The sequence below is a fragment of the Prunus mume genome, linkage group LG4 (assembly GCF_029339155.1).
Source record: "Prunus mume cultivar Tortuosa linkage group LG4, ASM2933915v1, whole genome shotgun sequence".
Classification (NCBI taxonomy): Eukaryota; Viridiplantae; Streptophyta; class Magnoliopsida; order Rosales; family Rosaceae; genus Prunus; species Prunus mume.
In genome coordinates, this window is record NC_142701.1 from 14571843 (window position 1) to 14588359 (window position 16517).

Consider the following 16517-nt stretch of genomic DNA (forward strand, 5'->3'; position numbering starts at 1 on the left):
CAAATACAAAATATTTATATTATAAATAACATATAAACAAATTGAAAAACTTTGAAGGTATAATGAAATTGAAGAAAACAAAATAATAGGGAAATAAAAGGAAAATAAATAATAGGTAAGAAGGTGAGTTTGGTACGGTGAAGCACGTCAAAGACGTTGTCCTAAAGCCTTTGTAGCCTCCCTACGTGCAGGTACTGACGGTCTACAAGACTCCAAGATACGACCCCTTGTACACAAACTCAAGATCCGCTATGAGCACGTTCATAGACAGATATAGGTATCCAAGTCACAGAACCATTACCCAAAATAATAATAATATAAAGTAAAGAATATATGTAAAAGTAGAAAAGGAAAGAATTAGTTTGTGGTGGTGATTGTGGTATGTGATATTCTAACAGTGTATTGTGTTTTTTGTGTGTCTCTTGTGTGAAGGAGGAGTGGCCTTTTATAGGCATCCAAAACCATGTAACCTTCACCAACCATAAAAGTTCACCAACCAAAAAATTAAGGCATTCACCAACCAGAAATAAAACCTGAATATTAAATATTTATAACCCCCACAATAAATAAAATAAAACAGCCAAAATAATTAAATAAATAAAATGGTTAAATTTTTAAAACCTTTTAAAATTCCAACAATCCCCCACAAGGTTTTCAAAATTTTACCATGACGAAAAACCAAGTGAAAAATATATAATATATATGGGCAATATAATACTATGTAATAGGTGTAGGTGCCTTCCGGGCTTGAACCTACACTTAGTGATGATAGTCTCCATTTGAGGAACCTGAGTGTACACAGTATTGAACTCGGCCCCTTTGACCAAACTTCAACATATCCCACACATAGTATTAGTTGAGACTTGGATGCGGGGTAGCGCTATTTATGGCCATGCGCTAATCTTGATTCTCATGAGAGTTACTAGAGAATAGCCCAATTCTCATAGTCGCGGCCTCACGACGTCTCTCACTTAGGTGAGTTCTCCAAGAGTACATGTGACCCGTACCCTGCGGGAGTTTGCCCGCCTCGAAACTCATTCAGGGATAAATCCCTTCCTAACGTCACATAAAATAGCACTTTTGCCTTAGGGATGAGCAGAAGAATATCTCAAGGATATCTCCTCAGTTTTATGAGTGCTATATGAGTCACGCAGTATGGATTGTTTCTACCACATTGAACTTCCTTCATGGGATCTCCAATCACAGAAGTTGGGTTACCTCCCTAGGTGACTCCCTTATGGGCTTAAGCACATCCCCCTCGACATTTTGCATTAATAGCCTCCTCCACGAGGCATGCATATTAAGACTAGCCTTCACAAGGCATATATAATGTAGGTCATGTCTTTGTTCTCCATTTTTGGCGCTTTAAACCTGCATGTTATTAAAATATTTCCTACACAATCTTGCACACAAATAATTAGTAGATTTCACCTCAGTATAATTGGAAATTAAATATGCATTGGTATACAGTTAAGTATAACGGAAATACATCATACATTAAATCTTTTGATCAAGAGTACCTCTCAAGTCCATAAAACTTTGAGTACACCTGCTACCACTTATGAACAACAATATAACAATTAATTCATTAAATAAATTTATTTATAAGCACTGAGTATTTCAGGATACCCTTAATCCCTTTTGTGCACTCCAAATGGCTGAAATCATGATCACATATCCAAGTTGAAATTGTATCTTGTTGATTCTCAATATGAATCTATAAGACAATAAGAAGTCTCTACCAAAATTTTATGCCAAAATCATCATTAGTTGCAAATATTTTCGTATCAAATTGAAGATAAATTAGTCTCATAATAAACTTGCATAATGAAACAAATTTCATATAGACATAGTATGTTTGCCAATAAAATATAAAAAGTATTATGTCACTAAATGAATCTTTCCCATGAGAGCATAAAGAAATTAAAAACACACAAAAAATTATGGGAAAGAGAGAAGGAAAAGCCAACATAAATGAATCTAATATTTTCCAGCAAAATTGCTTAATGTTAGTAACAAATGAAATTACAGTATTAAAGTTCCCCTTTAAGAAAATTCAACTTCCACAAATTGGTCCACACGTTTTAAAATAAAATATTAATAATTATCAAAACGCAAATAACGTAAGCATTTGAGCGCTAATTAAAATAGAATAAATCTGAATAAAGGAGATATGAAAACTTATATAATAAATGTACAAAATAAATTCAGTTTTAAAGAGGTAATCAAAACCACTCAAAATTTGGAAAATTACATTCAACATAAAATAAGTATTGAGATTAAATTTTGTGTTTGAAATACCCACATAGTTAAGGAAAAACTCAACCCCCACAAATTAGGGAATTCTCAAAATATATGAAGACTGTACCAAAATTTATTTAATTTTAAAATTATAAGATATGTACTCATAGTTATCTTGATAGTCATTGTAAACATAACAGTGTTTGAAAGTCTTACACCAAAACTCAAAATTAATACCACTTACAGTGATATAATTTATTATTTCATTTCAGTTTTCTGAGGAGGATTTCACAATGTATACTTCATGACAATTAACTCAAAGTGTCAGCTGTCAACACTTGACAATCAAAAGAATATTAATTCACTCAATATATTTGTATCAAGATTAACTCAAGTAACTAATACGAAGGATTGCACAATCGAATATGTAATTAAAAAGAATCCAAGGCATTAAAACAAAGATGTAATTAAATTGCATAAATGTTCAGAACATTAAAGGCAATAATCAACTGCCAAAATAAAAGCTCTAAATGTCATGAAGGGTTTAGGGTAAAGCTAATCTAACGGCAGGTACTCTAATGCCAATTCAATGTCATCTTAATAAGCATAATAAATATAATAGTAAAACCACTAAATACATAAAATAAAACTGATATTATATATATTAATAACACGGTTTGATACTAATAGTTTTATGTAATTTGATTACACGGTTTGAAAAAAATATTAATGAATACTTTTGATTGCTTCAGCAAAAAGATTTTGTAATAAAACCTTCAGCAATTAAAAATAACCATCACAATAAGAAATTGCCTTATTTGAAAGACCAATTGAAATGAAGTCATAAAAAGAAATTAACGGCAACCAAAATAATGATTGAAAGTAATACCAAGGTACAAAACAGTTATGTCAATGAAATGGCCGTTGCAAAGCTTCTAATTAAAGTTAATGACAACAATGGATCTCAAAAACTAACGTCCAAAATAAATTGTACCAACAATGGATTTCAATATAGGACATTATATTCTCAACAAAATAGAATAGTCAAAATTAATTTCTCCATAAATGTAAAAATTCTAATTCTCAACATTGATGTATCAACCAACTAGCTAATGGCATTTATACTATAAAAAAAAATGCTTCGTTTTTCTCCCAAATTTAAAGCAATGACAGCCAGCAATATAAAGAATAATTAAGCTCAATAAAAGTTGCAATAATATCACATAAACTCTCTGCACGTTTCGCAAAAATTGATATCTATAAATGAAAATAAAGAATCAATATAAAATTGAAAACACAGATAGGTCAGAACTAAAACTGACACAAAAAACTATAAAGATAATGTATAGAAACCCAACGTTAAAAAAAATAATTGCAAACAATAAACTTTACGGCCAAGAATATATTATAATTGCTTCTCACGTTGATATGAAGGATTTCCAAAAGTAAAGCAGACCTTTTTGGCAATTGAGAACAATAAAACGATTTTAAAAAAAACGATTATAAAGGACCATTATATAAAGGAAGATTGATGGCAACCAAAATGAATGAAGGCAAATGTTAAAAAGGCTCAACACAATAAAATCAAATATATATACGTGCTTTGAAATTTCAATGGTCATTAATTAGCTTTTGAATGCTATTAACATTATTAAGATTCTGAAATGTATTTTAAAAACAGACACACCACATAAAATAATAATACTTTGAACTATAATAATAATACCAAATAAATTAGTCTGTAGGTTTTTATTTTCAAACACTAGCAGTAATTTCCCAAACGTTAGCGACAAATTATAAACATATAAAAGTACCAACAATATTTAAAGCAGTTGAAATTGTATAGACAACATGAAAGCTTCAAACTGAATCTACCCAAAATAAATCGTAATTTTCATTTTGAAAATCCAATACGAATGCAAAAGCTTCCGTCAAAGAGTTAAAAGATATTAAAGCTAGCAATACGGGAAGAAAACAACTTTAACTTACAAAGGCTTTAGATTGTTGTGAAAAATAATAATTTCCCTCTTTCCGTAAAGCCAAATACAAAATATTTATATTATAAATAACATATAAACAAATTGAAAAACTTTGAAGGTATAATGAAATTGAAGAAAACAAAATAATAGGGAAATAAAAGGAAAATAAATAATAGGTAAGAAGGTGAGTTTGGTACGGTGAAGCACGTCAAAGACGTTGTCCTAAAGCCTTTGTAGCCTCCCTACGTGCAGGTACTGACGGTCTACAAGACTCCAAGATACGACCCCTTGTACACAAACTCAAGATCCGCTATGAGCACGTTCATAGACAGATATAGGTATCCAAGTCACAGAACCATTACCCAAAATAATAATAATATAAAGTAAAGAATATATGTAAAAGTAGAAAAGGAAAGAATTAGTTTGTGGTGGTGATTGTGGTATGTGATATTCTAACAGTGTATTGTGTTTTTTGTGTGTCTCTTGTGTGAAGGAGGAGTGGCCTTTTATAGGCATCCAAAACCATGTAACCTTCACCAACCATAAAAGTTCACCAACCAAAAAATTAAGGCATTCACCAACCAGAAATAAAACTTGAATATTAAATATTTATAACCCCCACAATAAATAAAATAAAACAGCCAAAATAATTAAATAAATAAAATGGTTAAATTTTTAAAACCTTTTAAAATTCCATCGACACAAACAATTAAAGCAAAGAATTCCCCAAGTATGGACTAGGAATTGTTGGGGATTATGTGCCATGTTACGGGATAAAATTGAAGTTTTTATACTCGATTACATTTTTTTTCATTTTTCTAATAACTTTTTCTTTAACGAATAAATGTAGCTTCACAGAGAGAGAAATTTCAAGCAAACAATTCCCCAAGTTAAAATCGAAGATGATGATGAGGAATGTAGACATGAAAAAGCCTCCGCTGCATTCAAAAGGGCTGTTGCCTGGTCTACCTTGCAATCACCACACGGCCATTGGCCGGCTGAACATACTGGTCCTTTGTTTTATACTCCTCCCGTTGTGAGTTGTAACTCTTTAAATTTGTTTCCACAATATGCAAGAGCATACTACTTTTGTCAAACTCCCAAAACAAAGTTTTTTTTTATCTCTTAACTGCAAAAGTATGATGTGTAGATGAAATTGATGTATTTGGCCATCTGGGTTTCGGAGCAATTAATTCCCCCTTTTTTTCTTCTCTCCTGTTTCTTCTCTTAAAATGCAGGTTATGGCCCTGTATATTACGGGCCATCTTAATATGGTTTTCTCTGCAGACCATCGTAAGGAAATGGATTCTTGATCATGGTGGTGCAACACACTCTTCATCTTGGGGAAAGATTTGGATGGCAGTATGATCATTTCTAACAAACTTATAATCTTCTTCTCATATGATTACCATTATAAGTTTGTTAGAAAAGATCATACTGCCATCCAAATCTTTCCCCAAGATGAAGAGTGTGTTGCACCACCATGATCAAGAATCCATTTCCTTGCTCTTGCACAAGCATTGTCTAGACCACCATCGGGTGCTTCGCCAAGTAGACGCATACAAATGTAGTTCAGAAGTGCACAAAACATCATACTATGGCCCTCTATGTGTAATCCACACCCACGTACTTTGCCACTGTAGTTAATTTTTTATTAGTCTACCTCTATGATTAGTAAGGCTATGTTAAAAAGACTCAACTCTGCCCAACTTCCTCAAGATCTATCTACCTAATTCTAGCTAAAAAGAAAGATTAGATTAGGGCTTCTTAGATATAGGTCGATTTTCATGGAGATGTAATGAATGCAGTTCACACTCTCTCCTTTTTCAATTGCAGTCCATTGTTACCAATAAGCAATTAAGGCCAGTTTGGCATGTCAGATTTGCTGTGAGAGAAATCAACTGTGAGATAAAACAGTTTGACATTTTGGTACAACTTTTTGTTAAAAGAGTGGTTGGTACTGATTCCTGCATAATCAGAAAATGATTGCTGCATAATCATTAAACCCAGCGCTTCTTTGAAACTGATTCCTGCATAATCAGAAATTGAAAGTACCTCATAAGCTGCTTTCCCTTATAGCTTTCTCTCACAACAATTTTTAACAATAAGTGATTTTCTCATAGTTTACCAAACGGGCTGGGCTTTCCCAAATTTTAAAAAAAATCACTTATCACCCCAAAATAAACAATGTCAAACGGACACTTAGTATGTCCATAAAATTTTAGGAATTTATAGTATATGCCTACCATAAATGGAATTATATGAAAAAACTTTCCTAAAATTCAGCGTTTCTTTATATATATGTGTGTGTGTGTGTGTGTGTGTGTGTATGAGTTTCCTTATATATAAGGTATTTCTTTATATATATAATGTGTTTCCTTGTATATATACACATATATATATATATGTACCTACCTTAATAGTTTTTTCTTGAGTTTTCTTAAGCAATTTTTTTTAAAGCTTCCTATATATATAGAATTTCTGTAAGGGAAAGCAGATGTCATCACATTATGTCATTGTGAATTGGGAGGAAAGTAGGGAGGAGTAGTAGAAAATATATAGTGTTCCCACGATAATAACGTCCGGACGTCCGCATAGAAGAATTTCTGTATATATATATACACGCACCCACACACACACACATACCTATATCTTCCAGGTAATAGTTTTTTTCTTGGGTTTTCCAAAGCAATTTTTATGGAGTTTTATCTCAACATACTCAAGATGAGTACCTGTTGTGGACGTGTGAGTTTCTTTTTCCTTTTTCTGTAACCTTTTATATGGGTACTTTTTTACTTTAATTATGAGTTTAAAGATCCATACCAAATGTATTATATGAGTTCAATTACCTAGACTTGAGGCAATTTATGGGTATAATTATGCACACAAGTGTTGGCTTTTGGGCTAGAGGTAACTTATGGATTTAATTACCTAGAGCTAGAGTAGAGGTAATTTATTAGGTGATCCAATATGTACCCCAGCTAATGCTTATTCTATTAATAACGGAATTACCTCTAAAAGAAAAGGCACTCTTACAATTATTGCCGCCGCTTAGTCTAAATATAGAACATTTACAACTAAAACAACAAACGATATTGTGTTAACTTGCCATATACGTCTGCTCCCTCACCATCCACCTACATTTTTCACCATTCTTCTGAAGAAAAAAAAACCCACGAATATTTGTTCCATCAAAGTGGTATTGCTACCTTCACTTTTCTTTTTGTTTTGTTTTGTTTTTGGTTGATCTTCTGCCTTTTGCTTTAAAATTTTATTGAATTAAAACTAATTTCTACTCCTTATGCTCTAACAGAAATGAATGTGAATATACTGTGTACCTTTGGTAGAACTCCCAAAAAGAACTATAATTTGAAGGACAAAGTTGTGTGGTCAAAATGTGCTTGTGTATGTAGTGCGCAACAAGTGCTATTATATGTGGGGATGGAAAAAAAATTCATGCATGTCGTGCACGGATTTAGATGACTTAGAGCAGAAGAAATTAAAGCGGGGTCACAAGAGAGTGAGTTGGAAATCTTCATAAGATTTCAAGATGTTTAGGATTAATGAAGAAGAGAAAAACTTTGCCGGGCCAATTGTGTTGCAGGGTTTTGTTCAGTTTGTGCAGTTTGTTCTGCTCTATATATTGGTTGATTGTGTTGTGTGCTTCTCTAGCTTGCTTTTCGGTGCAAGCAGTTTACTGGGAAAACTTGTTCCCCATTGGTTAAAAGCTAAAATAGAATAAAAGATGTGTAGGATACGTACATACATGAAGGGTGATCGAAATTGAATGCAATGGAATGAGCAACCTAATCTACATCTGCCATTTTGCATTGACTTTATAAAACTTTCATCGTATATTAAAGAAGTTAGATATGAGTTGATCGAAATTGAATGCAATTGAATGCAATGGAATGAGCACACTACCTTGACCTAATCTACATCTACTGTATTGCATTGAAACTTTGAGAAGTGAGTTGGTGCTTCTAGAATTATTACTTTTTCTAATAAAACTTAAGTAATTTTGAGTTTGCCATCTTGGTGGTGAGCATACACCAGATTAAGAATAAAAACCTATATGAAATGTTGATAGCATTATTTTGCTAATCCTCGGTCAATTACACTGCTAAATGAAAAAGTTATTACGTATGACATAGCGTGATTGACAAATGATAGCAAAATAATGTTATCCTCTTTACACCCAAATTTTTCTCCAGATTAAGAGGTGAGCAATGGTCAAGTCAATTTACTAGTGCACAATCCATTCGTCGTTGAATTGTCAAAGTACAAGAAGTTCAATTCATTGGGCTGGACAGGAGGCAGCAGAGAAGAAGCATCTTGCTTTCTTTTTGTAGCTAACAACACTTCGAAAAAAGATTGACAACTTGCATTAATTGATAACCAATAGAGTTGGAGAATTTTGAATTGTATTTAGACTCCAAGTCCAATTAGACTTATTGGGATAACCAAAAAAAAAAGAAAAAGAAAGAGAAGTTCCAACTAGACTTTACTAACTACGGCTACGACTAATTTGCCACTGAATGGATACTTTTCATAAGAAGAAAAAATGGACTTCATTGTATCATGTATGTGCTTGCTATACACGTATTTTAATCACAATTAGGTTCCTAATTATACGTAGCCCATCATGCTTTGATCTACTGATACACGCAACGTGGCTGAAACTGGCACGTCGGATTCCACCGTCACACGATTGCTTGACACGTTTCGTAGAACATGCTTAGGAAATGACTTACTTGCATGCAATGTGTATTGCACATTTTGTATGAGATCAGGGAAGAGGAGAAGTTTTGAGAAATCAACGGTCCATCTAGTCCCATTGCTCCAAACTGACCCCTTGGCAACCGTTGATTTAAGAACCATGCCCTGTACTACATTTCGGTCAACCATGACTTGATCAATGGTAGTAAAATACTGTCCGTTAGATTGATCTAGTTGGACGATTGGGACACCCGTATAATCACCTGAAAACATATTGTCAACAATACTAATGCCACATGCCACACCCTTCAGCGATTTAATCAAAATAAAGGCATTGCCAAGGAAGAATGACCCCGCTATATGGAGCTGGACCGGGTCCTCCGCCACAATACCCGTGAAATCAAAGTAGGAGTTCAGTATTCGAGTCTGGGTCAACCCGGGAGCCCGAACATAAATTCCGGTCCCACCCCATGTAGTGGCCTTGTTATAGCAATGTACCCCAGTGAGCACATTGGCTTGCCCTTGTACCATTACACCAATTGATGCTGAAAAAATTACCACATCGGTGATTGCGTTATCGTTTCCTTGGATGTTAATTCCAATACCAGAAAAGTTCCTTTCACGGTGATCACCGCCAATATTGATGTGTTGGCCGATAAAGGAGTTTCTAACATAGGTTTCATGGCCACCTTGGATTAGTATACCATTGGTGGTGAAATGTGAAATGTAACAATTGTCAATGGTACTTCTTAGTGAATTTATAACTGCAATGCCACCACCTCTGAAATTTGAGTTTATCATGAGATCCTTGAGTGTAATGTCTTCGTACACAAAAGAATTCGAGGATGACCACAACTCGATCAAATGGCGATCGGTCGGGAAATCATCAGATGCATGAAGGGATCCACCATGAATCTGTAACACCATAACAATATCCCATGAGACTATGGACAAAATAAAATTTTAAAAATATAAACATGAAATATGAAATCAACTTTTTTTATTTATTATTATGACATGAGGGAAATCGAATTATACATCTTTTAGCATTAATTAGGAAGATAATTATTACTAAACTAAGAGCTAGTTGGTTGCAATCAATTACATGAGTCAATATTCACCTGCAATCAATTATAGATATGAGCTTAGCCAAGTTGGCTAGAACGGATATGCTCCTCACTCTGCACCTGAGTACGAATTCCCTCTCTCCTTGTAATTTAAATTAATTTAACGTAGATTATCGGTTTATAAAAAATATAAAAAAAATTAATAAGTCTGATACTAAACTTAAAATGTTAAGGCTACCCCATATAGTAATTACATATTTCATCCAACACACTCCATCCCATTAAAACACACAGTGAGTTCATCTATATGTACTACTAATTGAGATAATGTGTTAGAAGGAATACCATAAAGTTTCGACCACAAAAAAAAAAAATTGTACCATAAAGTTTCCACCACCGGCGTCTGGTAAGCGCAATGGACGGCTGATCTTGTACGTGCCTCCATCAAGGTGAACTTCAGTGCCTCCAAGGTCAGCAACACCCGTAATCAGGTGACCATCAAGAGGAGATGCAAAGGCAAGCAGAGATAGCTTCCTGAAGTGCCCCTGTGCTGTCCAATCTTCCAGTGGGGTCAGCACCATACTCAGTCACGTGATGAACACGTGAGCCCGAGGACACCTATGAATCACATATGAACAACCATCATATATATCTGATCATTTCGGAAAATTAATCAAAATAAGCCAAACCCAATTTTTATTTTCTATTTAAAGAAAAAATAACAAACTATGGACTTCGCACCTTATTTTGGATAGTATGTGATGCCTTCATCATCAAAGCCATGCGCTTCATTTGGTCGTGGTAAGTATCATCAGCTGCCCCTGCGTATGAGCTTTCTCCATGATTAACCATTACATTTAGATACATAAACCACATTAAGAGCTTCACTAACATAGCATTTGGTGGTAGCATGGCTTTCTGTTTAGAGAGAGAGAGAGAGAGAGAGAGAGAGAGAGAGAAATGTATGTAGACTCTCCATCTCAGCCAACATCTTATATATACTGGCTAACATTCATACTAATCTTTGAAAGATACTTTCCTGGCGGAAGCCAAAAAAATCCTAGACTCCGAGGTCATCCTAGGCCTACATGTAGTTCCGCTGCTAATTATAATGATTTTGAATTCGTTTACTTTCTTTGAAAAAGATAATAGAAGGATTAAATTTGTGTACGTAAATTAGAGATGACCGAATTAATGAATTAATTATGACCTGATTATATCAACACTATTTGAGATTTGAATTTATAGAGTGCCCCAAATGTTAGGCAATAATTAATCAATGAAAGAGAAAATTGAACTTGAAGTTTGACTAATTGATGATGAGCGCGATGAGTCCTGGGCAAATTAAACTTGAAGCACACGTTTACAATTCATGTCACACTTTTCACAACACAGTTGGTCCGTATGATCTAATTTCTAGTAATGTGGTGTGTACACTCCTGGGGCAAGAAATACCGGTGCAGCAGCGGGGAAGTTAGGCCAGAGTTGCTGCAAATATCTTCAGCTATTGCTTTCATTGTTTCTTGGTCATTTGGGTTTTCAACTTCGAACTTGACCGCAACAAAAGCCACCGGGGTTTTCAACCTTGATAGGCCAGGCCAGGCCAGCTCTGTTTTCTCTCCATCGTTTTAGTCGTTTTCTTCACTTATCTTTGGTATTACGTTTCTACTGAATTTGAAACTATAGAATGTGTGGTGCATATGTTCCATGATTTTTTTTTTCGTCAGAGAGAAATTTATGTCATTAGGGTTGACGAAAGTCGTATATATCACTGTGCATGTGATGAAAGTCGGTGGAAGAAGTTGATGGGTGTGGAGCGAAAACATAGGAGAGTGAATAATGGTGAAATTACTAAGTTAACCTTCAATTTTAATTTTATTATTAAATGGACTTGATTGATAAAAGAACAACTGATATTTGATACTTTTTAGTTATTGACAAAAAGAGTTCTCTTGAATAACCTTATTTATGTCAAAAAAACAAAAAAAGGATAATAGTAAGCTGACATATTGCAATTGTTTTTCAAAGTTTTTGAGAGATTTTTACAAATAAACAGGAATTGGTTACACAAGTTTCGATAGCGATTTACTTAATTTAGGAAAGTGGCAGACTTGAGAATCTAGCTATTAGAACACCGTTATTTTTTTTTGGAACCAAAACAAAACCATTATTCTTGTTAGTACTTGTACTACTAATTTTTCTGATTTCTAGCTAGCAATTAACCCTTGCATTTGATATAGTCCTAAGAATTTAAAACCCATCATAAACCATAAAACAAAAAATCTAAAACCCACCAATAGGTTGATTAGTTTCCTGTTTTAATTCATGAGAGATATCTGGGAGAAAATAAAACATTATACAAGCTCAAGGAAAGCATGATCAATCATCACAATCTATAATTGGCAATACAACGTTGCCCACAATATATAGCAAAACAACATTTCCAATTGAAAGGCAGGCCTTACATCTCTCCTGTCTAAAACTCAACCTCTATCTAACACACAAAAACAACCCTTTTGCGCTGTCTTGTGTGCACACTAATTAGACCTTGTCAATTTCATGGACTATGGTTTCCTAATTTCTTCCAATATCATCCCCACCCCTCTTCCTCTTCTCTGGTTTTGGCCCCTTCACGCCCACCCTTTTGCATGTCCTCTAATTCCCATTTGCCACACCAATACCAAAATCAAAAGCAAAGACAGAGAGAGAGAGAGAGGTTTTAGTTCATTCAAATTGATAGAAATCAGTTTAGTTTCTGATAAGTAAGCTGGGGACCCTTTTTGGTTTTCACAACAACGCATGGTAATGGGCGCGCATATGGCTATGGCTAGGCTTATGCGCGCACCAAACCCTACCCCAACATTTTTTGTTGCTCTATTCATTGCCGTGCTTTCATGCATGGTCATGCTACCTTTTGGTTCACCAATGGCTACAACCACTGAAGCCCTTATGAGGTTCAAGAAAACGTTACAATTGGGAAACGAAAGTGCCACTCTTAGCAGTTGGGATCCTAACAAAGACCCGTGTAATGGTAACAAGGTGAATTGGGTTGGTGTGCTTTGCTTCAATGGGAATGTGAGGGGTTTGCAGCTTGAAAACTTGGGTTTGCAGGGAAAGCTTGATTTGGAGCCTCTTACTCAATTGCCTTATTTGAAGACCCTAAGCTTCATGAACAATAGTTTGGCTGGTCCATTGCCTGAGCTTAAGAACCTAAAGTTGAGGTCTTTGTATTTGTCTTATAATCATTTCTCAGGTGAGATTCCTGATGACGCATTTGAGGGCATGATTTTGTTGAGGAAATTGTATTTGGGGAACAATCAGTTTACAGGCAAAATCCCTTCTTCCCTTACCACGTCGCCTAAGATTTTTGATGTGGGGCTTGAGGGGAACAAATTTAGTGGCCAAATACCAGATTTTCGACAGAAGAGTCTGAAGAGGTTGAATCTAGCTAACAATGAATTGGAGGGTCCAGTTCCAGAAGGCCTAAGCAAGCTGGATCCAAGTAGTTTTTCAGGTAAGTAATTACAAATGTACATTCATGCATGAGATTTCTTCCCATATATGTAGACTGATTTATTTTGAATTCAAAGAAAAATATGGATGACTATGCAATGCATGCCTTACAATGCAAGTAATCTGGTATTAGGATAATTTTTCATCAAAAGCATCACTGTTTATTTATTTAATTTCCTGTGAACAAAATGTAGGCAATGGAAAACTATGTGGTCCACCTCTAGCGGGAAAATGCAGCGACCCTCCTCCTCCTGCTTCTCCTCCTCCTTCAGCTCCGCCATCTGAATGTTCTGGGGACTCATGCGGCACCGCTAAGAAGCCATCGTCGGGTCTAAAAATAGCCCTGATTGTGATGAGTATATTGCTCCTACTGGCCCTCATTGCTGTGATTTTGATTTTTCTCAACAAGAAAAGGCAACAATCAGAATTAGACGTGGCCGAATCATTGGACGACTCGGCCTCCAAGTACACGGCAGCTGGTGGGAGCAGCCAAATGGATGTTAAGTCGGTAGAAGCTACGCCACATCCAAAGAAGGGTGACCTTGGAAAGTTGTCATTTGTGAGGGATGATAGGCAGAAGTTTGATTTGCATGACCTGCTTAGAGCCTCGGCTGAGATCTTAGGGAGCGGGACGTTTGGGGCTTCCTACAAGGCTCTGATCATGACTGATGCTGTGGTCGTCAAGAGGTATAAGCAGATGAACAATGTGGGAAGAGAGGAGTTCCATGAGCACATGAGAAGGCTTGGGAGATTGACACATCCAAACTTGTTGCCTCTGGTGGCCTATTATTATAGAAGGGAAGAGAAGCTCTTGGTTTCTGACTTTGTGGAGAATGGTAGCTTGGCCTCTCATCTTCATGGTGAGTTTTTTGGCTTCATTTTTGTCACAATTAATAAAAGTTAGATTACAGTTATATGCATGCTTCAAACATAATCACGTGAGAGATGTGATCAGCAATGCAGTCATTAAATACGGTACAAATACTTTTATTCATCTATATTGAAATAACATCATCCATGGTGGAGTTGCTTTTGTACAGGCAATCACAATTCAGATCAGCCTGTGCTGGACTGGCCAATCCGTTTGAGAGTAATCAAAGGCATAGCCAGGGGATTGACCTACCTCTACAGCGCACTCCCTAGCTTGGTTGTACCCCATGGCCATCTGAAATCCTCCAATGTACTTCTAGATGAAAACTTTGAGCCCCTCTTGAATGACTATGCCCTACTTCCAGTGATCAACATGGAGCAAGCCCAACACCTGATGATGGCCTACAAGTCACCCGAATATGCCCAGCACCGGCGCATCACGAAGAAGACCGATGTCTGGTGCTTGGGGATCATAATCTTGGAGGTGTTGACAGGCAAGTTCCCAGAGAACTATCTCAAGCAGAGCTTCGACAGCAGAGCGGATTTGGCCAGCTGGGTTAACGGAATGATCAAAGAGAAGAGGACCAGCGAGGTGTTTGATGTGGAAATGGGGGGTGTGGGGAGCAGCAAAGGAGAGCTGCTGAAGCTGTTGAAGATTGGTGTGAAATGTTGTGAGGAGGATGTGGAGAGAAGGCTGTATTTGAATGAAGTGGTTGAGAAGATTGATGAGCTGAATGAGGGAGAAAGTGATGGAGATTATCGATCAAGTGTTTCGAGTGAAGGAGATGATTATACCTCTCAAGTTGTGTGATTGCAGAAGAGAAATGATGAGGACTTTTGGTTCCAAGTATTGCTGGCTGGTTGGGACTTAGAGAAACCATGTTGTAAATTAGAAGAATATTATTTATATACGTGCAGGGGCTACTAGGTTTCAGCTAGCTTCATTCCCATGAGTTGAAGCATGTGGCAGGGAGAGATTTGAAATTTAAAGCAATGAAGAAATTAATTTGTTTTTGTTTTTGTGTGTCATTGTTTTTTTCTTTTGCCCCATTTCTTTTGGATTAGGAAGTGGGGTTGTATTTGTAGGTGTTGGGGATGATGGCTCTTGTATCATCTTGGTGTAATGGGAATTAATTAGTTGATAAAACTAGTCATCAGATATGCTCTCTCTCTCTCTCTCTCTCTCAATTCCTTTTGTTTTTGTTCTTTTTTTGTCAAACTCTCTTTAAATTCGGGCACTGCGTTCTGTGTGTTCCTATTTGAAACCAATGACCTGTGTTAGACTTGGAATCAACTCAAAACGTATTCATATTGTCCATTTTTCTTTAATAATTTTACACTTTTAAGACTTGATTGTTACCTACATAAATAAAATTGCCAAACTTAAATGAAGGTATATCAAAGTGAAAAGTTTGGTCAAACTACAGAGATCAAGAATGTAATTTGGTAGCAAAGGACTTGTAGTAGCTCAAGTGGTTAAGAATATTTTTCCCGCATCTTAAGTCCTAAATTCGATTTCTCTTCTTTCAAAGAAATGGAAAAATGTTTAACTGAATGAGTTTGAAGATGATGTGTACTAGTATGTGCTTAAATCGTGGCTGAACTTACGATCCACCACCCATTTACCACCCCACTCAATGAGTCAATTTGACTTGAGCCAAAGTTCATGATTATTCTTGGCCGGTAAATATCCATTTACAAAACCATACGGATGAATAGAGAAAACTAATCATGAAGTTAATAGTGGTTATATTTTTTAGTTAAAAAAAATCTTAAATTCAATTCCTCCTAGATTTGGCAATAAAAAAAAAAAAAGTTCAATAATTCTAACTCTTTTTTTTTTCTTCTGCCAATTTATACTCGACTCTTTATTCGACCCAAAATGCGTGAGTCATTTCACATGCAAAAAGGGTTCAAATTGTTGAGTTTTCAAAACTTGGATGAAAAAAAGTTGATAGGTCATTCTGCCCTAAAAATAGTGTGTTGTGGAAAAGGGGAGGGGGGAATCTCATTGTCTATGCTTAGATCTTCTACTTTTGGCAGCCGACTATGTTATTGTGAGGCTTCTATATACTTAGTCTTTTTCTTTTTGATCTGAATTGTGAGGCTTCTATTTTAAAAAGCCAAA

The 16517-nt window shown here is 35.6% G+C and overlaps 2 protein-coding genes across 2 annotated transcripts; one reads left to right on the forward strand and one right to left on the reverse strand.

The window, feature by feature from the left end:
• Positions 1-8705: 8705 nt before the first annotated feature.
• LOC103327523 (polygalacturonase QRT3-like) lies at positions 8706-10889 on the reverse strand. The gene is made up of 3 exons (XM_016793704.2): positions 10748-10889; positions 10387-10624; positions 8706-9854 (listed from the first exon to the last, which is right to left on the reverse strand). Exons 2-3 carry the CDS (start codon positions 10585-10587, stop codon positions 8850-8852), a joined length of 1206 nt encoding a protein of 401 aa, XP_016649190.2. The 5' UTR covers positions 10588-10624; positions 10748-10889; the 3' UTR covers positions 8706-8849.
• A 1674-nt stretch (positions 10890-12563) lies between these two features.
• Positions 12564-15553, forward strand: LOC103327454 (pollen receptor-like kinase 4). Its single transcript, XM_008229796.3, has 3 exons — positions 12564-13520; positions 13714-14379; positions 14560-15553. Exons 1-3 carry the CDS (start codon positions 12806-12808, stop codon positions 15198-15200), a joined length of 2022 nt encoding a protein of 673 aa, XP_008228018.2. The 5' UTR covers positions 12564-12805; the 3' UTR covers positions 15201-15553.
• Positions 15554-16517: the final 964 nt, after the last annotated feature.